At 44.2% G+C, this 21659-nt stretch overlaps 2 protein-coding genes across 7 annotated transcripts in view; one reads left to right on the top strand and one right to left on the bottom strand.

Moving 5' to 3' along the window:
* Window positions 1-292: 292 nt before the first annotated feature.
* Window positions 293-17434, top strand: sms (spermine synthase). Of its 5 annotated transcripts, XR_009785103.1 has the most exons (13): window positions 295-486; window positions 3084-3183; window positions 10099-10219; window positions 10387-10474; window positions 11039-11103; window positions 11188-11363; window positions 11442-11598; window positions 12418-12505; window positions 12750-12864; window positions 12941-13020; window positions 13367-13482; window positions 13725-13851; window positions 14643-14795. XR_009785103.1 is itself a non-coding variant. In XM_061751317.1 (12 exons), the coding sequence occupies exons 1-12, from the start codon at window positions 418-420 to the stop codon at window positions 13753-13755; spliced, it is 1206 nt and encodes a 401-aa protein (XP_061607301.1). In that variant the 5' UTR covers window positions 295-417; the 3' UTR covers window positions 13756-14795. The 5 variants fall into 5 exon arrangements, 4 of the variants coding, with proteins under 4 accessions (XP_061607303.1, XP_061607301.1, XP_061607302.1 ...); XM_061751317.1 differs by having other exon boundaries at window positions 13725-14795; XM_061751318.1 differs by lacking the exon at window positions 3084-3183 and having other exon boundaries at window positions 302-486; window positions 13725-14795.
* The window catches only part of LOC133466985 (adhesion G-protein coupled receptor G2-like), a 20103-nt gene continuing 14399 nt past the window's right edge, over window positions 15956-21659 (bottom strand). For both annotated transcript variants that reach the window (XM_061751315.1, XM_061751316.1), the window contains 6 exons: window positions 20671-21042; window positions 19667-19950; window positions 18402-18503; window positions 18149-18271; window positions 17901-18027; window positions 15956-17345 (listed from right to left, as the gene is read on the bottom strand). In XM_061751315.1, the coding sequence (XP_061607299.1) occupies window position 17345; window positions 17901-18027; window positions 18149-18271; window positions 18402-18503; window positions 19667-19950; window positions 20671-21042 (1009 nt within the window). In that variant the 3' untranslated portion in view covers window positions 15956-17344. The remainder of the gene's footprint in view (window positions 17346-17900; window positions 18028-18148; window positions 18272-18401; window positions 18504-19666; window positions 19951-20670; window positions 21043-21659) is intronic.

The following is a 21659-nucleotide window of genomic DNA, read 5'->3' as shown; positions in this document are numbered from 1 at the left end:
AATGCAAACATTAGGCAAAAATGTCCACACTATCATAGTTTTTTAAGTTTGACCAATATGAATTTCTAATAGCATAAAATAACTACAATGAATATGAAGTTCAAAGGAGAAGCTCAGCTTTTTATTTTTTGCGGGGCGGGGTGAAATGCGGGTTATGGTGACATAAATCGTTTATTGAAAGTAGACTTCAATTGTCCTGCGTACAAACGACGAGCGTTTGACCGCCTCAGACAGGGTGGATAACAATCTTGCTTAATTTCACCACTCTCTGCTCTGGGCGCGTTGACGCTGTGTTCGGCTGCCCCGGTCGGACGATATCTATGGTCGGAGCGGTGGAAGTGTATTGGAGAGGCAGGGCAACAAGCAGCAGGGCCCTCCCACTTCGGCTCTGCACTTAAACGCACTCGCACGCCAGGAATGGATAACGGCTGCCTCCAAACATGGCACTGCGACACTATACTCTCGACTTCAACCTCTCGACGGCAGGTAAGAGGACGGCCGGCGGCTCGGTCCCGGTCACCGAAGTGTGCTCGTGCTCGTGGTTGTGGAGGGCTGCATGCTAAGCTAGCTGGCTAGTTTCTCGTCGTTAACCTGCTACGATGTCGCTGCCCTTCAAAATGTTCTAGCGATTTGATTGCAACGCCGTCCACACAAATGCATGTGGACGTGACATTTATCTTTCCAACGCTCAGTGTTGGACGTGAATGCACAGTAGAAGGTTTTAAAAGTCACATTTTAATTTATGCGTCATTTGTTGGTCAATTTTGTTAAACGATGTCAATGGAATATTTTGTCATTCTGTCATTGCTAATCATGGCAGCAGTGCTACCGGAAGTAGGTATAAATCATTGTCGTACATTGTCCCCTTTTAATCTTCGCATAAATGCCCAAGAAGTGTCTGTCACAATATCAATAATAGACACCAATGTGCTTGCAAAAAAAAAAGTGTATTCTTTGTCTTTGTCGATTCTCAGTCATTCAGGTCATGGTAAACTACAAAGGTTGACTCAAGCCAACTGATTCTTGTTTGTTGACTTTGTTTTTGTTGTTGTTGCTGTTTCTCGTTTTCGGATAATGTTAAAAAAATAACGAGACAATTATGCTATTAGGCTAACGATATAACACATAAACAAGACTATGACCAACACAAACAAACAAAGCAACAGTAGGAGAACAACAAAATGGACAAATCAATTGGACGAAAAGGTTATATGAAGTACCATGAAGTAGGTTAATGTTCATGCTAGTGTCAGTGGATAAAGCAGCAAACAGGGAGAATCGTGGACAAAGATGACAAACTAGATGGAGCAATGATTAATCGACAACGAAACAATTACCAAATTAATCTCACTTTTATTATTATAATCCATTAATTGTTTAGACTGAAAACTTGATCGACTAATAATTGTCCAAATCCTGGGAATTTCAGCCTCTTAGCACTAAATATTCTCCAATTGCTGTAATCCTCCATGAAATACAGTGATTATGTTTGTGTTAAATCAAAATAAGACATTTGCAAATCTGCTTTTACTTTGGTAAACAATTATCAATATTCATTCATCTTTCATTCCGCTTATCCTCACTAGGGTCACGGGCGTGCTGGAGCCTATCCCAGCTATCTTCAGGCGAGAGGCGGGGTACCAATTATGAATATTTTTTACCTAATTTCTGACATGGATCAAACCAGTAAATGAATCATAATCAATGCATGTTTGTGCATTTTCTGCACTGGCAATTTCAAAAAATGTCGTGTTTTTTTTTTATTTTTGTTTTTTTATAAAAGGATGGAAATTTTTAAAGAAATAAAAACAAAATCATTGGATATAGCGACATATATTAAAGATTTATAATGAAAGATTATTAAAATAATAATTAGTTGCAGCACATGTTTTAAACATTACTTAAAAAAAAAAAAAAAACATTAAAAAAATATTTTAAGTATTCTGGGATAGGCTCCGGCAGGTCCGCGACCCTAGTGAGGAGAAGCGGCTCAGAAAATGGATGGATGGATGGATTTTCCTGGGGTTTGTTGACTGTAATGTGCAACTAGATAATCATAAAATTGATTGCCACAAGCTATTCGTCAAAAATAATCATGCACTTTTTTGAGACATTAATCAAATGCTTTGTTATTCTGCTAGTGCAGGGGTGCTCAATGCGTCGATCGCGATCGACCAGTCGACTGCGAAGGTAGTATTGGTAGATCGCATGACATCGCGTGACATTAAAAAAAAAGACATCAGCCTATCATCCATCCCGTTGCTTGATTGATATACATATATAATCGATGATATCTGAATTTTTCTGACACTTAGGTCACGCACATGCGCAAACAACGCTGCTAAAAGGTAACTGCAGATGCGCAAACAACGGCACAAAGTGTGTCAAAACTAGCTAGTCAGTGAGTTACCTCCAATTTTTATCTCGGTGTTTTCTCTTAAACTTAAGAAAGGGTACCAAAATGAGTGGGTGGCCTGGACCAAGTAAGAAGACAAAAACTTAGCACTTTCATACGAAATGGGACGAGGAGTATTTTTTTCATGATGACATTTTCAAAATGTGTATGCCTCATGTGCCAGTCTGCCATCGCATTACCAAAGAACAGAAATGTGGAGTGGCATTTTAGGATTGTGCATGAAAAATACTACACTGACTATGCATCCCTGGCTGCTTCACTTCAGTGCAAGTCATCGGAGTAAACTCAGGTAATGAAAAAAAAATTGACATTGTTAATTATGTTGTGTTGGGCAAGATTGGCTCATGCGGTGATGCAAGGTACATCAACATACATTGGTGCTGAGCTGTGTAGGCGGCTCAGAATTGTAGCTCACTGGTAGCGCTTTGCGCTCTCAAACCGGGGATATGGTCGCGGCCCCCACGCACCCCCCCAAAAAAAGGTAGATCTCGGGAGGTTGGCTGCTTAAAGTAGATCTTGGGGAAACAAAGTTTGGGCACCCCTGGGCTAGTGATAATATCACAATGTGTAAAACTGCACTGCATTATTCTAAGAGCTGTTACTAGTATTATTTGATGCTTTCGAGACCCTATCCATCCATCCATCCATTGTCTTCCGCTTATCTGAGGTCGGGTCGCGGGGGCAGCAGCCTCAGCAGGGAAGCCCAGACTTCCCTCTCCCCAGCCACTTCCTGCAGCTCTTCCGAGGGGATCCCGAGGCGTTCCCAGGTAAGCCGAAAGACGTACTCTCCAGCGTATCCTGGGTCGTCCCCGGGGTCTCCTCCCGGTGGGACGTGCCCGGAACACCACACCAGGGAGACGTCCAAGAGGCATCCTAAACAGATGCCCGAGCCACCTCATCTGGCTCCTCTCAATGCGGAGGAGCAGCGGCTCTACTCTGAGCCCCTCCCGGATGACCGAGCTTCTCACCTTATCTTTAAGGGAGAGCCAGGACACCCTGCGGAGGAAACTCATTACGGCCGCTTGTATCCGGGATCTTGTTCTTTCGGTCACGAGCTATGGCCACAGCTCGTGACCATAGGTCAGGGGAGGAATGTAGATCGCCCGGTAAATCGAGAGCTTCGCCTTTCGGCTTAGCTCCTTCTTCACCACAACAGACCGATACAAAGTCTGCATCACTGCAGATGCCTGTCGATCTCCCGTTCCATTCTTCCCTCACTTGTGAACAAAACCCCAAGATATTTGAACTCCTCCACTTGGGGAAGGATCTCATCCCCGACCTGGAGAGGGCACTCCACCCTTTTCTGACTAAGGACCATGGTCTCAGATTTAGAGATTCTCATCCCAGCCGCTTCACACTCTGCTGCGAACCGCTCCAGTGAGAGTTGGAGATCACGGCCTGATGAAGCCAACAGAACCACATCATCAGAATAAGAATCAGAATCATCTTTATTTGCAAAGTGTGTCCAAAAACACACAGGGAATTTGTCTCCGGTAGTTGGAGCCGCTTTAGTACGACAACAGACAGTCAATGTACAGAACACTTTGGAGACACCCCTCCTTGAGCCGTCACCTTGTCGTGGTGGAGGGGTTTGTGTGTCCCAGTGATCCTAGGAGCTAAGTTGTCTGGGGCTTTATGCCCCTGGCAGGGTCACCCATGACAAACAGGTCCGAGGTGAGGGACCAGACAAAGCACGGCTCAAAGACCCCTAATGATGACGACAAACAATGGACTTCGTTTTCCCTTGCCCGGACGCGGGCCACCGGGGCCCCCCACTGCAGCCAGGCCTGGTGGTGGGGCTCGAAGGCGAGCGCCTGGTGGCCGGGCCTGCACCCATGGGGCCCGGCCGGGCACAGCCCGAAAGGGTAACGTGGGTCCCCCTTCCCATGGGCTCACCACCTGTAGGAGGGGCCATAGGGGTCGGGTGCAGTGTGAGCTGGGCGGTGGCCGAAGGGGGGGACCTTGGCGATCCGATCCCCGGCTACAGAAGCTGGCTCTAGGGACGTGGAATGTCACCTCTCTGGCAGGGAAGGAGCCCGAGCTGGTGTGTGAGGTCGAGAAGTTCCGACTCGATCTAGTCGGACTCGCCTCCACACACACCTTGGGCTCTGGTACCAGTCCTCTCGAGAGGGGTTGGACTCTTTTCCACTCTGGAGTTGCCCATGGTGAGAGGCGCTGAGCAGGTGTGGGTGTACTTATTGCCCCCCGGCTCGGCGCCTGTATGTTGGGGTTCACCCCGGTGGATGAGGGGGTAGCCTCCCTCCGCCTTCGGGTGGGGGGACGGGTCCTGACTGTTTCTGCCTATGCACCAAACAGCAGTTCAGAGTACCCACCCTTTTTGGAGTCCTTGGAGGGGGTGCTGGAGAGCGCTCCCGCTGGGGACTCCATTGTTCTGTTGGGGGACTTCAATGCTCACGTGGGCAATGACAGTGAGATCTGGAAGGGCGCGATTGGGAGGAACGACCCCCCCGATCAGAACCCGAGCGGTGTTCTGTTATTGGACTTCTATGCTCGTCACGGATTGTCCATAACGAACACCATGTTCAAGCATCAGGGTGTCCACACGTGCACTTGGCACCAGGACACCCTAGGTCGCAGTTCGATGATCGACTTTGTGGTCGTGTCATCGGACTTGCGGCCGCATGTCTTGGACACTCGGGTGAAGAGAGGGGCGGAGCTGTCAACTGATCACCACCTGGTGGTGAGTTGGCTCCGATGGTGGGGGAAGATGCCGGTCCGACGTGGCAGGCCCAAATGTATTGTGAGGGTCTGCTGGGAACGTCTGGCAGAATCCCCTGTCAGAAGGAGTTTCAACTCCCACCTCCGACAGAACTTTGCTCATGTTCCAGGGGAGGCGGGGGACATCGAGTCCGAGTGGACCATGTTCCGCGCCTCCATTGCTGAGGCGGCCGACCGGAGCTGTGGCCGTAAGGTGCTCGGTGCCTGTCGTGGCGGCAATCCCCAAACCCGTTGGTGGACACCAACGGTGAGGGATGCTGTCAAGCTGAAGGAGTCCTATCGGGTCTTTTTGGCCTGTGGACTCCAGAGGCAGCTGATGGGTACCGGCTGGCCAAGCGGAATGCAGCTCTGGTGGTCGCTGAAGCAAAAACCCGGGCATGGGAGGAGTTCGGTGAGGCCATGGAGAAAGACTTCCGGACGGCTTCGAGGAAATTCTGGTCCACCATCCGACGTCTCAGGAGAGGAAAGCAGTGCACCACCAACACTGTGTATAGTGGGGATGGGGCGCTGCTGACCTCGACTCGGGACGTTGTGAGTCGGTGGGGAGAATACTTCGAAGACCTCCTCAATTCCACCGACACGCCTTCCCATGGGGAAGCAGAGTGTGGGTTCTCTGAGGCGGGCTTTCCTATCTCTGGGTTTGAGGGCACCGAGGTAGTTAAAAAGCTCCTCGGTGGCAGGGCCCCGGGGGTGGATGAGGTTCGCCCGGAGTTCCTAAAGGCTCTGGATGTTGTGGAACTGTCCTGGTTGACACGCCTCTGCAACATCGCGTGGACATCGGGGACAGTGCCTCTGGATTGGCAGACTGGGGTGGTGGTCCCCCTTTTTAAGAAGGGGGACCGGAGGGTGTGTTCCAACTACAGGGGGATCACACTGCTCAGCCTCCCTGGTAAGGTCTATTCAGGGGTGCTGGAGAGGAGGGTCCGTCGGGAAGTCGAATCTCAGATTCAGGAGGAGCAGTGTGGTTTTCGTCCTGGCCGTGGAACAGTGGACCAGCTCTACACCCTCGGCAGGGTCCTCGAGGGTGCATGGGAGTTCGCCCAACCAGTCTACATGTGTTTTGTGGGCTTAGAGAAGGCGTTCGACCGTGTCCCTCGGGGAGTCCTGTGGAGAGTGCTTCGGGAGTATGGGGTACCAAACCCCCTGATACGAGCTGTTCGGTCCCTGTACGACCGGAGTCAGAGTTTGGTCCGCATATCCGGCAGTAAGTCGGACTCGCTCCCGGTGAGGGTTGGACTCCGCCAAGGCTGCCCTTTGTCGCCGATTCTGTTCATAACTTTTATGGACAGAATTTCTAGGCGCAGGCGAGGCGTAGAGGGGGTCCGGTTTGGTGGCGTCAGTATTGCATCTCTGCTTTTTGCAGATGATGTGGTTCTGTTGGCTTCATCAAGCCGTGACCTCCAACTCTCATTGGAGTAGTTTGCAGCCGAGTGTGAAGCGGCTGGAATGAGAATCAGCACCTCCAAATCTGAGATCATGGTCCTCAGTCGGAAAAGGGTGGCATGCCATCTCCAGGTCGGGGATGAGATCCTGCCCCAAGTGGAGGAATTCAAGTATCTTGGGGTCTTGTTCACGAGTGAGGGAAGAATGGAACGGGAGATCGACAGGCGGATCGGTGCAGCGTCTGCAGTGATGCGGACTTTGTATCGGTCCGTTGTGGTAAAGAAAGAGCTAAGCCGAAAGGCGAAGCTCTCAATTTACCGGTCAATCTTCGTTCCTACCCTCACCTATGGTCATGAGCTGTGGGTCGTGACCGAAAGAACAAGATCCCGGATACAAGCGGCCGAAATGAGTTTTCTCCGCAGGGTGTCCGGGCTCTCCCTTAGAGATAGGGTGAGAAGCTCGGTCATCCGGGAGGATCTCAGACTAGAGCCGCTGCTCCTCCGCATTGAGATGAGCCAGATGAGGTGGCTGGGGCATCTGATTCGGATGCCTCCCGGGCGCCTCCCTGGTGAGGTGTTCCGGGCATGTCCCACCGGGAGGAGACCCCGGTGTCGTAGAGGGACCAAACAGCCCGTATCAGGTGGTTCGGTACACCATACTCCCGAAGCACCCCCCATAGGGGGACAAAGTCGAACGCCTTTTCCAAGTCCACAAAACACATGTAGACTGGTTGGGCGAACTACCATGCACCCGCGAGGACACTGCCGAGGGCTCTCCTATCTCCAGAGATAGGAGAGCCTGCCCCAGTTACCCCAGACTAGGCTTCCTCATGGAAAGGCGTGTCGGTGGAATTGAGGAGGTCTTCGAAGTATTCTCCCCACCAATTCACAACGTCCCAAGTCAAGGTCAGCAGCGCCCTATCCCCACTATACACATTGTTGACGGTGCACTTCTTCCCCCACCTGAGACGCCATATGGTGGACCAGAATTTCCTCGAAGCCGTACAGAAGTCGTTCTCCATGGCCTCACTGAACTCCTCCCACGCCCGGGTTTTTGCCTCAGCGACCACCAAAGCCGCATTCCGCTTGGGCAGCCGGTACCCATCAGCTGCCTCAGGAGTCCCACAGTCCAAAAAGGCCTGATAGGACTTCTTCTTCAGCTTGACGGATTCCCTCACCGCTGGTATCCACCAACGGGTTCGGGGATTGCCGCCACGACAGGCACAGACTACCTCAGCCGCCTCGGCAATAGAGGCGCGGAATATGGTCCACTCGGACTCAATATCCCCCGCCTCCCCCAAGACGTGGGTGAAATTCCTCCCAATCACGCCCTTCCAGGTCTTACTGTCGTTGCCCACGTGAGCGTTGAAGTCCCCCAGCAGAACGATGGAGTCTCCAGCGGGAGCGCTCTCCAGCACCCCTCTAAGGACTCCAAAAAGGGTGGGTACTCTAAACTGCTGTTTGGTGCATAGGCACAAATAACACTCAGGACCCCGCCTCCAACGCGAAGTGGAGGGAAGCTACCCTCTCGTCCACCGGGGTGAACCCCAACGTACAGGCCCGGAGCCGGGGGGCAATAAGTATACCCACACCTGATCGGCGCCTCTCACCGTGGGCAACTCCAGAGTGGAACAGAGTCCAACCCCTCTCAAGAGGACTGGTACCAGAGCCCAAGCCGTGTGTGGAGGCGAGCCCGACTATATCTAGTCTGAACTTCTCAACCTCACACACCAGCTTGGGCACCTTCCCGGGAATCGGATCGCCAAGGCCACCGCCCATCATCATCATCTCGGGGAGTTCAGGCTTCTCCGAATTGTACTCAGGCTTCCCCTAGTACGTGCTCCCGCCATTACCCCCCATAACCTACAACACACCACCAAAATATGTTGAAGAACAGAAAACATTAACAGAATAACGTTAAATGACAGCAATAACATTACACCAGGTTTTTTAAATTATTTTAAAAAAAAAAATAATCAATACAAGGTCGAGTGCTACACTCTGAGGAAGAGACGACGTGACGAGTAGCAAATAAGACTGTTTGGGACAGGACAGTAGTCAAGAGCCCAGCCCCTGCAAATAATTTGTGTGCAAATGAGAGTTAACATAATCATAAGGGTTGTGTAATGAGAGTAACCTCACATCAAGCAATTAAATCCTATAGGCATATGTCTAGGGAGAAAATCTTAGTGTACAATACTGCCACACGTACATTAGTCAAGTAAAATTGAGTGTTTCAACACCAACCTCTTTTTAAAATGTATTTCGTAAATTAGAATTGTGTAAATTATGGGACTTTTTGTTCTTTATTCTGAGTATTTTATAATTGACAAGTGACACTTACACGATCAGGATTTTTGGGGCCGATCAGCGAGTTTAAAAAAACGATCACCGATCCGATAACATGATGGAATGTGTCTATTTAAATGACCTGTTCATTTACCGTATATAGTTGTGTACTTAATTGCTCAAAAATTATATTTACAATAACTAATGTATCTTTGTTCCTCTATTTATGCCAGTAAGGCATAGTGACAGACAGCACAAATGAATGGTCTTTTATGAGATGGCAGGAAGTAAATGCAGTAATTAATGTATCCACTTTTTGTGACATTTTTGTTTGTTGGTGTGCTGTGAGATTTTTCAATTGTCAAATATGTTCCTTGGCTCCATAAAGGTTGGACATCACTGCTCTAGCCAGGTCATGTATTCTAATCAATCAGGTCAAACCAACATTACAACATGACAGAAATAATGGGTGCTAACTTACTGAAATTAAGTTACTTTATTTTTAATTAAATATCTTCACCCGCACCGAAACTTTAGAGCATGATTCGACAGAACGGCGACATGTTTACGTACAACCGTTCGTGCTAGCACTAGCTTGCTAGGCAACATAAAGTTTTTGTTGCCTGTTTGCGAGCCGTATCGTATTAAAAGTACGTGAACATACCTGAAGCAAGCCTTAAACGAACGTCCTCTCCTGAGCACCGGTGACCACCAACACACATTTTCCCCCATTTTGTTCTTCCAAACACACGTCGTGATACATTGTTGTCGTCGCCATGGTAACAAGTTTATCCGTTTGCGTTGACACGATGAAGCCCAGTGATTGGAAAGAATGGGATGCGGTGGTCTCGGAATACAAGATTTTATTGCAGTAGTCTGACATAGTGCAATCGTGAGAGAGCAAATTTGTCTTGTAGTTACATGTTGTCTGTCTCAGACTTGTTGTCTGTTCCACACCGCCGAAAATTTTTTTTTTATTTTATTTTTTTTAAATAACTTTATTGGCCGTCAGATATTTACAGGACTACGCCAAAAGACATGCGACAAGGCTAAAAATAAACTAGCTTTTCGATTAAAATATACTGTGCACGATGGATTGACACGGATTAAATTTATTTTGCGGAGCCGATCAATGACATCATTGATTGGATCGACGAATTGTGACATTCAAGCCGATCAGCATAAAATGCTAATTATCGGCCAATACCGATAAGGCCGATAAAATCTGTGTAAAGTACAGTTTTTCATCCCTGTACGCTCTCTTGTTCTCAGTTGACTCTGCATCAACGGTCCCAGGCCTGCTGTCCATATTCCACGAGCAGGAAATGACAGAGACCGTACATGACTCAGATGGCCGTGGATACCTCGCCACATTTGTTGGAAAGAACGGCAGGTCAATATTTAAGAATGAACAATAACTGTTTATCTAATAAAACAAAGTTGAATGACTGTGACATTAAACATTGTAGCTTATTGATCTTGTTGTGGAGGATCCATTTAGCAAAGCTAATGACACTTTATAGATTTATGTCAATTTATTTTCACCTCTTTACTCCTCAGGCTTGTTATTCTGCGGTTGCACTTCCATGGGTTGCTCACTATTGACCTGCAGTGTTATGAAGGGGATAACATTGCTCAAATAGACAATGTAGGTGCCTTTAACTACATACACATGCAAAAATACTACTACATACAAATCTGTTTGCCAGTATTACTTAGTCGCTAGAAAGTCAACACAATTTTGTTCAATTAGAAATAATCTAATGTACCAAAATGATGCATCATTTGAGAACTAATTCAAATTGAAAAAGAACATATGTTAGGGGGAACAAATAATAATGTTTGGAGAGCTTTTGCAAGAAAAACTGATCAAGTAAAGTTCTGCTGTGCTGGTTAGACTATCAGACTTTCTATGAAATTCTAAAAAAAACATTTATAAAACCTCAGATGAACTGTTATAAAAAAACAAAATTTTATCCAGAAATGTACATTGAATCACAACATTTCATAAATGTAGTAGTGCCCTCTGAGCATGTAAAAACTGAAATGAATCCTGGTTTATGGTGTTCAAACTCATACATGTGCATTTAAAAATATCTATTTTTCTAAAAGAATAAAAATATATTTTACAGAATGTAGGTCACATTTTTTTCATGATTCAGTAAAACAGACCAGAGACCTTGTTCATGTTATACAACTTGTATTTCTTCAGCTTTTAAATATACTGGAGAAGAAACTAAAGGTACTCTTAAGTGGCAAGATAACACGCATTAAGAGGTATGCCAATTGACTCCAATTTGTTGCATCACCTTGAGGCTGCATGCTGCATACGTGATGATTCCGTGTTATTGTTGTTGCCAGACTGCCGCCACTCGTCCGAGGGGCAAAAGTGGACCGCTACTGGCCCACCACTGATGGAAGGCTGACAGAGTATGACATAGACTGCGTGTTGTACGACGAAGACTCGCCATACCAAAATATTAAAATATTGCACTCACAGCAGTTTGGGAACATGCTGGTCCTCAACGGAGATATCAGTAAGTGTGGATAGTCCCCTGACAGAATTGAATGTTGTGTGTGAATTGTAATTTTTCGAAAACGACTTAACCATGCAGACCTGGCTGAGAGCGACTTGCCCTACACGGAAGCTATTATGGGCAGCGGAAAGGAGGACTACGCTGACAAGGAGGTGCTGATTTTAGGAGGAGGTGACGGAGGAATCCTCGCTCAGGCTGTCAAACTAAAGCCAAAGATGATCACCATGGTGGAGATATCCTTAACTTGAACCAGTGTGTCTGAAATAAATTGGAAACACTTTCGACGCTGCATTCACCGACTCACCACAACATTAGATCCATCTGCACTATTCAGTAGGATCCAATACAAGATTTCTATCAAATAGGGCTGAAACAATTCATCGAATAACTGGTATAATTTGATCATTTTTCCACATGGACTAGTGTTATTTTACTCGCACACCACTCGGTGTCAAAATAAGTTGGCCCAGTGGTGGCGAGCCAGGAGGAAGGAGTGCATAAAAGATGTCCAAAGTTGGATCATGTCGCTCTTAAAAAGAGGATAACAAAGTCCAATGTGTTTATTACAAAGCACAATTGGCTTACACAACAGCCACCAGTGCACAATCACTTATTGAACAAATGGTTAAAAAAGAAAAAGTAAAACACAAGCAAATTCACTTGTGTAAGCAAGCTGCTACTGCCACGACCTCGCCCCATCCTTGCTTATGAACAACTGAGGCTTTTGGGGAGGCTTCTTTTATGCCCAATCATGACAATCACCTGTTTCCAATTCACCTGTACCCCTGTGGAATGTTCCAAACAGGTGTTTATTTATTTAAGCATTTCTCATTTTTGTTCCCCCTGTCCCATCTTTTTTGGAACATGTTGCAGGCCTCAAATTCAAAATGAGAGAATATTCAGGGGGGAACAATAACATTCATCAATTTGAGCATTAAATAGCTTCTCTTTGTAGTCTATTCAATTTGAATATAGGTCGAAAGATTTTCAAATCAACATTGTTTTTTTTGTGTGTGTGTGATTGACATTTGCTCCTTGACAAGCTTCAGTACATTGATCAGAAGGTGATTGACGGGTGCAAAAAGTACATGAGGAAGACGTGTGGCAATGTGCTGGACAACCTGAAGGGGGACAGTTACCAAGTGAGTATTGAAACAATATTAAAGTACTGTCACAAAGACATGTTGTTTACATTTTTAGTAGCTGGTCAGTCACTGTTTACATACACACAAACACATCTCTAAACTCTTTCAAAACATAGCTTTGTTACAAATAGTAGTCAACACTATGGTGCACAAAGGATGCCACTGTCGTGTATAGTTTGACTCTTGCTCTTATCAGAAGTGTCAACATTCGAATAAAGGTAAAGTGGGTGATGTGGGGCAGATTCTAGTGGAAGACTGTGTACCTGTGCTCAAGAAGTACGTCCAAGAGGAAAGACTGTTTGACTACATCATTAACGATCTCACTGCAGTCCCAATATCCACAGAACCAGAAGAAGGTTTGCAAGTTTGGATCATAAATATTGTCCATAAATGACTGTTCAGCCAACGTGAAAAGTGATGTTATTGTTGCAGACTCAACATGGGAGTTCCTTCGTCTCATTATGGACCTGTCGATAAAAATTCTGCATCCTAAGGGGAAATATTTCACCCAGGTGAGCATTGCATTGATAGAAAACCATTTTAAATGTTGAGATACCATTTATATTTGACCCTTAGAAGTTGTGAGCAGCCCTTTGCACAGCAAAACTGTTCCCGCACAGAAGGGATACAGATGGCTATAATTTCACCTTTGATGTTGTTGCTGGAAAAAAATGAAATTTTTAAAACAATACGTGTTTGTCATTGTGTTATGTCCATAACCTGCATATTTAGCATGTAGCATACCATACGTGTGCGTTGTTCACTCAGCTAATTCAGGTAAAAAAAAAAAAAAACAAGTACTGTACTCTAATATTTTGTGACATGTTTTATCTGTCTCTCTGTGTTGTCGGTCATCAGGGCAACAGTGCAAATCTGACAGAGGCTCTGAGTCAGTATGAGGAGCAGCTGGGAAGACTCTCCTGTCCTGTGGAGTTCTCCAAAAAAGTGGTTTGCGTGCCCTCCTACATGGAACTGTATCCTTCCATGACAATTTGCAAGTATTAATGAGCCAAAGCAGCAAGCGTGTTTGAGATAAAACTAGCTTAAGGAGATTTCTGCAGTAACTTTGACATGTGAACCCAAACCCTGACGCGAATATTGAATACAAATTACTAATTTCCTATGAGCCGTTTTATTGTAATCATAATGTGAATGCTCAACCGTCACATTATCTTAGCATGTAAAATGCTGTACCTTCCTTAACTGTGTGTGTCAGCTGGGTTTTCTACACTGTGTGGAAGAAGTGACAACTTTCTCTTTTATTTTTTTCTCCGCTTTTTCTCCTTTCCCCTTCAGCTGCTGGAATGTGAACAGGCTTTCTTCTCTGCTGTATAGCTCTCTAGGTATGTTCGGACTGAGCATGAACACTCTCACTGTTATGGAACACTCAATGAAAAGTCATCATGGTTCCAAATCTTCAACACGCACATTGCGATTATGCTCAGTCAGTTTATACTGCAGTTGCATCATGCCGCTCAAACACACCAGTGGTTTGTTGATGCAGCTTACTTCCCCTTCTTTACACATTTCTCCTTTTACTTTTATAGTTGGGTTTTAAGTATTGTTTGCTGCAAGCCAATGAGTCTTTTTTTTTATTTTTATTTTTTTTAATAAATTTTATTTGATTTTATATAAACCTTACTTGGGGCGGCACGGTGGACGACTGGTTAGCACATCGGCCTCGCAGTTCTGAGGACCGGGGTAGGTTAATTGAAGACTCTAAATTGCCCGTAGGTGTGAATGTGAGTGCGAATGGTTGTTTGTTTACATGTACCTTGCGATTGGCTGGCGACCAGTTCGGCCTCTCGGCCGAAAATAAACTCCAGTAGGCCCACGACTCTAGTAAGGATAAGCGGAACGGAAGATGAATGAATAAACCTTGGAAGACCCATTAATATTAATAAGTATGCACTCTTCTAAACGTTCTCTTTGGAGGTTTAAACTGTGAGCTGATACACTGACAATGTGACAATGTTACTGATAGAACAGCTGCACAGTTGCTTGTTTTATTGTTTGTTGGTTTGTCCCCTTATGGGGTTAAGATATCAACTGAATTACTTTTAAGCTGTTTTTTGTTACATGGTCATTTGATTCTTTTTTTTTTGTTTTTTGTTTTTTTTGCTTTCCCCTCCAGGTCGATTTCTTGGCATTACGCCTGATAACGATTCCAATGTCGAAAGGGGGTGGGCGGAAAAAATCCACTACTTTAATTCCACCTTTGTGCTATTTTATGTCATGTTTTATTAGCAATGTTCGTTTCTTCTGATATAATAAAGTGTAACACTGACCAGCCACAACATTATTGACCACTTACACAATATAAAAAGGCCAATATGAGTTGTATCAAGAAGTCTGCCTTTACAACGATAATAATGAAATGTTCAGTTTTCATACTGAGACAGTATGTTTGTATTTTGAGGCAGCACGGCGAGTATGTCTGCTTCAGTGCAGTTTGCATATTCCCACTACTTGCATGGGTTTTCTTCACGTACTCCGGCTTCCTCCCACATTCCAAAAACATACGTTAGGGTCATTGAAGACTAGATGGATGGTTGTAGTTTGCTGTAGTGTAGAACTGCACTGCATCATACTGGAATATGTTTTTAATATTTTGTATACGACATAACCAAACTATAAGATCGCAGTATTACGCTCCTAAGCACAATAATAAACACATTGTTCAGTTAATAACTAATGGTTTCAATCAAAGAGCATTATCTTCGTATTGATACACTTGTCGATACAGATCTTGCAGTGGATCTCATTCGATTACACAGGTGGTTGTAATGTTGTGGCCAGTCTGTGTATATCAGATGTGAAAGACAGTGAATGTAGCTTGCGTAGCACGTTTTCAAGCGACCCTGTGGGACTCGGTGGCATTTATTTATTCTCTCTCTCTCTCTCTCTCCCTGAAATAAGATTGTTCCATACTATTTACTTTGTAACCTTTAGAAATTAAAGTGGCTTTCGCCGATGCACTATTTTTCTCAGTGCAAATGCCATTAGTGAAACAGAATGGGGAAAAAAAAAAAATAATAATCCTTTCTATATTCTAAAAAGCATGTGAATCTTGCATAATATGAATGCCTCAAGGATTTAAAAGTAACATCTGAGAAAGTAAAAACAAGCCGCCAGTGGCTTTTGCGATCTGTGTAGTGTATAGATGTCAAATAAGAATTGAATTAATTTAGTAGACAGTAATAAGCCGGGAGCGACGCTTGCGTTACTTCTGCTTTATCGTAATTTTAAATTAAATTGTTAAAATCAAAATAATGTCTCGGAAAAGGGCACCACGGCACTTTTTACAAGTATAAACTTTAGGAGAAATGACGACAAACCTTTTTAATCAGTCTCATACTCTGAAGGTTGCTACACTCTATGACATTTTGAATCCTAGATTACAGAGTTTTACGCAAACTCAGAACACACACCAAATACGACCAAGAGTTGAATTTTATATTTAATGAAACACACAGCTACAACTACAAAAAGGAAAATAACACTAAGGGTAAAAGAAAGAAAATGAGGCGTACGGAAATGGAAACGAGGACATCGTGTGTGGTCGCTGGGCTAAAATAAGTGACCGTTTACTGCGTTGAGTCAGAGCGAGAGAAGACAAAGTTGGGATTTCGTGTGAAGCTAGTAATTTCTCCAAAATTATTAGGCACTGATGTTGTACATCATAGTAAAGATTGCAGTGTCGACTCACGAGCGCAGATCAGCTGGTCTTTCGGGGTGGTCTTCCTCCGGCCCTCAGGCAGAAATGAAGCAGGTTTGGTTGAAGAAAAACAAGATGCACAAAATAAAAAGAAATGGGGAAGGAAAGTTGTTGTCCCGTTTGGGGTACCGCCGCTCATAACTTTCCTGCTGGTGGAACTGGTGGCGGGCCGAGCTCTGGCCCTCAGAGGCGTACGGGATGCCGGTAGTTGCTTGCTGAGGCCCCTCCCACCGATCGTCGCTAGGGAAAGCGATCTGAGCCGCATGGCCGGCTTCTTCGATCGAAAACGCCGCCGGCTTGGTTGCAGCGGGCGTTCGCGCACGTGGTGGCTCCCGGAGGCGCCCGAGGACAAAGAAGAAAAAAGAAGGGGGAGGGAGTTGGCCTGAGGCCAACCAGCTGGCGAGCTGCCAGCAAGGTACGAGGAGAGGAGGAACAAGACTAGACTCAACTCACGGAGGAAAGTGTGAATTCATAGTTAAATACCCCAGAGGCAGGGTGTAGGAAGAGGAATTGCCGACTTGGAGAAGACCACACCCATCAGCCTGAATCTTGTCTACAAATTGGAGTAAATTGGTTTAAAATCATAATCTAAAACACTCCCAACTTTGTACTCTCACGCATAGAATCATTGTTTAAACTTTGGTCGTGGCAGATGGGTTGTTTATTGTTCAATACAACATTTCGTACTGTTTGATTTCAAATCATGAACAGCTTTCAAAATCTTGCAGAGGACCTGTCGAACTGAGAATAGTGACACAGACAGCAAGGCATACATTTGGAATGTTTCTATAGAGTTTGCAAGATATCAAAAGACATTTTATCTGCTGTTAACAAACAGAGGCGCGTCCACGGGTGGCCCCTCATGAGCAGGTTCGAATATTAACCACATGGTCTCCCCCAAACATTTGGTCCGGGAGGCAGTCTTTTGAAGACTGGAATCAAGATTTGATGGGAAGCTGCTAATTAGGTTAAGGTCCACTTGACGTACACCAGGCACTGTCCTAGTCGCTGTCTCACAGCAGGGCAGCGTGGAGAAGTGGGGTTCTCAAGTGGTTGCGAGTCTCTGTGGCACCTCGATTTGCGGAGCGCATGTCCGCTACATCTGGTTGTGATGGAAGTCTGACAAAGATACCAGCATGGTTCAGTCAAATTTTAAAACTGGTTAGTTCAAACAGTTGAAGCCAAATGATTAAATAGTCATTGTTGGATTCACTTGGCTCAAAGTGTTTTTTTTTTGTTGAAAGAAATTAATACATTTGTATCATACACTGGCCATAAAATGCCATTATAAAGATAATGACAAGGGTAATTTTGCATTGCATTAGCTTATAAGATTGAAACTTATTTTAAGCCCTCTTGAACAAATACCCTCTCTTCATGAATGAACAAAATAGAATTTATGATATCTCATTATTCGGCCTGCTGAAAGGTCCAAGTGTTTGATCCAAACATTCATGACGCCTCGGTGGTTTGGTTAATACTCTTGAGGATTTAGAGAATAAAGCATCACATATATTTATCGATTTGTATCTCAGACACAGAAGGAACAAAGAGTCCGGCAGGGATTCTGATAAGCATGAATGTAGAAAATTGGATACAAAAATAAGCTATATTAATGGAGATTTTTAAGGTGCCCATTGAAAATGCTATAAAATCAACATGGCTATTGCTTACTAAGTATAATGTGGATGTGTGCGTGAGGGTGTCTGATGGTTTCTATGCTCCCTGTTGAGGTCGTTGAGGACGACATCCAGGCTGGGTTCTTCGTCACCGGTGATGATTCTGTCTTCTAATGGATTTCCTGAAACAAAACATCACAGTCATTACACAAAATAACCATTGATGGGCTGAGCAAGTAAATCCAGCACCACTATGGGGGGAGAGAATGTTATTGGTTACTATGGCAACCTCTATTAGCTGACCTATGCCGTGAGTCAGGCACAAGTTGTGACTGAGGAAAGACGACGAACTGGACGAGTTGTTGGACTGTGACGACGACGAGGAAAGGGACGTAGCTCTCTTCTGGATTGCCGTGCTACTCCATTCTGCAAAAAAGACAAACCCAGTTAGCTGAACCATAATGAGCATCTTGTTTTTGTTGTGCGCCTTCTCACTATTCTAAAATTATTTGAAAGTAACCAGGTGAACAACTTGGGAAAAGTGAAAATGTATCACCTGAGTTCTCAGCCAGCCTAATTTTTCCAAAGCAGAGGTATGTCTGCCACTGCCTCCTCACCACATCCTTCATCGCACAGTGGAACACGAATATGAAGAAACCTGCAGCAAAGAGGTGTGTAATAATGTGGATGCATAATATCAGTTTGAGTTTCCCCTCACTGACACAAGCTACTTTCACCAAGACAGTCGCACCTTGAGACAAACAAATTTGAGATACGAGCGCTATATGGTGGCAGTGAACTCCTTCAAAATAAGCAGCACTTTGGCAAATAGGGACCAGTTCTTCAAAGAGGAGACTTCAAGCCATTTAATGCCACTCCCAGTTGGCTTACTGTCAAACATAAAACTTGAAGAATTACACGTGTATTTAAAACAACCGCCTTTAGTCTGTTAGCTTAATCCTAACACATAATGGAAAACACATATGTAACCCAACTGATATTTGAACACGAACGATACAGCAACACACATTCAATATAGCAGTACTCGGTCATATTCTTTCTCCTCTGCGAGGAGCTGAAAGGCTACAGACTCTCATGGACAGGAATTCCATCTGTCTGTCTTATACTGCCCTTAGGTGGCAAAAGGGGCACATCAGCCCAATGCCCATTCAATTGATGCAGTGACAAAAAGTTATTTTGAATTCTATTTAATTATGTCATTATGTTTTTATAAAGTAAAATACAATATTTTAGAGAGCTATTTTTCTCATAAACCTGGGGTGACAGAGCTTTCTCCAGAGCTGCCCCCTCCCTCTGGAACACACTCCAAAACACATCCGTGACTGCATTAATCTGTCCCTGTTCAACCCTCTCACCAAATCACAAATGGCTTTTGTTTAAATTCTACTTTATATTTTGTGCATGTTTTTTTTTTAATATCTGTATTTTGTTGAACTGTTTTTAACCCTGTACTGTTAAGCATCTTTGAGTTTCTGGAAAAGTGCTTTATATAATAATAATAATTATAATAATTTAAAAAGCATATTACAAAATGTTTTTGGAGCTGAAACAGGTTAATGGCATTTCCATTAATTTCAATGGGGAAAGCTCATTAGAGATACAAGTGATTTGAGTTACGAGCCTGGTCACAGAATGAATTCAACTCATATCTCAAGGCACCACGGTAGATACAAGACATAAAAAATATTGCAGTCCGAATTGAATGAAATGTCTATCTCTTATCCAAACACCAGTCATTTTATATTTTTATTTTGGTAAATAGAAATGCTCTCAGTATCGGGGTGACGATCCGAGTCTCACCTTGGAAGGCGTTACAGATGGCAAAGAGGTACATGAATGGCAGGTTGAGGGGCCCCCAGGCAAAAAAGGCAAAGCCCCAGGTGAGGCCGAGCAGGATTGTAATGCCCACGACGCTGCGCACATTCTGTCCCGTGGAGCGGTGCTGTGAGTTGTGCGGGTTCTGCCGCTTGATCTTATGGAGCTGGACCAGCACCACGACGAACATGATGAAGTTGAACAGGAAGATGACGCAGAAGTAGGCCACCACCGCCACGAAGAAGGCAATGTCGTTTTTCAGCCAACAGCTGGAGCAGACGTTTGGAGTTTTGTTTTAATTGGTGATGCATTGTGGGATATTAGCATGTGCGTGTAGAGTAATATAAGTCATTTTCTTATAATTTGATCAATAACAGTAAAGACGTGGCCCACTAAATTTCCTTTTGGAAATCAATAAATTTTACTGATATGAGTATTTGACTTATTGGCAGTTGTTTGTTCATAAAAATTTCTAAGGGAAAAAAATAATTTCAAATAATATTTCTATATACTTTTAATGCCTAAATGTCTTTTTGTTTAGGTGTCTGAAATGAAGTTTTACGATTTGCAACATGTTTTCTGAATATGCTAATTCCATTTTTGAATGTATAGGATTTTTCTCAGATTGTTTACTATATGCCTTTTCCATAAAAAGTAACACAACTGCAACTTAGTATCTTCAAAGTTTTTTTTTTTTTTTTTTTTAAAACAGTCCTTCTTTGTCACTCAAGCTGTCTTTATCGTTAATGCCACTGGAGACTAGTTAAGTTGTTGCAATTCACCAGAGAGATCTGTGAGCTGAAGTGCCAGCATAAGGCAGCCATTTTGCATTTACACAATAGCAGCAAAAGCAAAATAAATTTTATTTCTGAGATATGAATGAATATGTATGAATTTGTGAAAGTGTCAGAACTATGGTACCTCTTTACTGTTATTGATCAAATTATATAAAAATGACCCATATTCCAGTACGCAGGTAAAAGACTCACAAGTCGTCAGTTGTGCCATCGGAAAACCTCCCGTAGGACACCAGGCCATAGTTGTTTTTGTCGACGGCTATGACAATGATGACCACAATCATGGGGACGCCCCAGCCCGCCAGCGAGAACCTGAGCATATAATACGGGACGTACGAGTTGAACACCTTGATGAGGCCCAGGTACATGTGCACCGCCTCCAGGCCCATCCAGGTGAAGGCGGCCAGCAGGAAGTAGTGGAGGAACCAGGCGGTGGAGATGCAGAGGCCCACGGCGTCCGGGTACAGAGCCAACCAAGCGTCCACCAGGAAGATCAGGTTGAGCAGCAGGAGAGCCACACACAGCTGGATCAGGATTTTGGATGGGCTGTCCTTGCGCAGTTTGCTGCAATTGTTTCAGAAAATACAAAATATGAATAGTATGCATGGGGTTGACTAGTCGCTGAGCACAAGAACCCATTCCTGCCAGTAAAAAAAAAAATAATAATATATATATATATATATATATATACATACACACATCTATATATATCTATCATATATCATTTTTTTGTTTTGTTTTAGGAAGCTAGTTTCCAACAGTATTGTTTTTACTACATGGCAGAAACTGAACATTCAGGAAAAGTAAAAAAAAAATAATAATAATAATAACAATAATAGTATTATACTGACAATGTTCTTCATTGTCTTGCACCAAAATAACGCCAAGGGACAAGACAAAGCTTACAGTATGTAGTGGCATCATGCAGAGACCGGTAGGGCACCCACATGGTGCATGCCACCATGTGGATCGGCTATCACAGCTATAAAAACCCAAGTCACGTAATTTTACTACATTTTCTCATAGAAATACACCAAGCCTTCAGAAAGCTGACTATTAGAGTCAGCGTTTCAAACGGTGCTTGCCTTTGGAAGCTCTTGTGTCAAGCACAACACTAGGCACAGTGTTAAAAAAAAAAAAAAAATCACTGGTGGAAACAAGCTCTGCCATGTAAGAGTACA

This window comes from Phyllopteryx taeniolatus, chromosome 17 (assembly GCF_024500385.1).
Source record: "Phyllopteryx taeniolatus isolate TA_2022b chromosome 17, UOR_Ptae_1.2, whole genome shotgun sequence".
Classification (NCBI taxonomy): Eukaryota; Metazoa; Chordata; class Actinopteri; order Syngnathiformes; family Syngnathidae; genus Phyllopteryx; species Phyllopteryx taeniolatus.
This window is presented reverse-complemented; position numbering and strand designations above follow the sequence as displayed.

Bases quoted from the DNA above. Each gene is read 5' to 3' on its own strand.
- sms (XM_061751317.1), top strand. From the start codon at position 418: ATGGATAACGGCTGCCTCCAAACATGGCACTGCGACACTATACTCTCG. The intron at 3,184-10,098 runs GTAAGCCGAAAG...TCTTGTTCTCAG, and splicing joins GGATCCCGAGGCGTTCCCAG to TTGACTCTGCATCAACGGTC. The intron at 12,506-12,749 runs GTGAGTATTGAA...GATGTGGGGCAG, and splicing joins TGAAGGGGGACAGTTACCAA to ATTCTAGTGGAAGACTGTGT.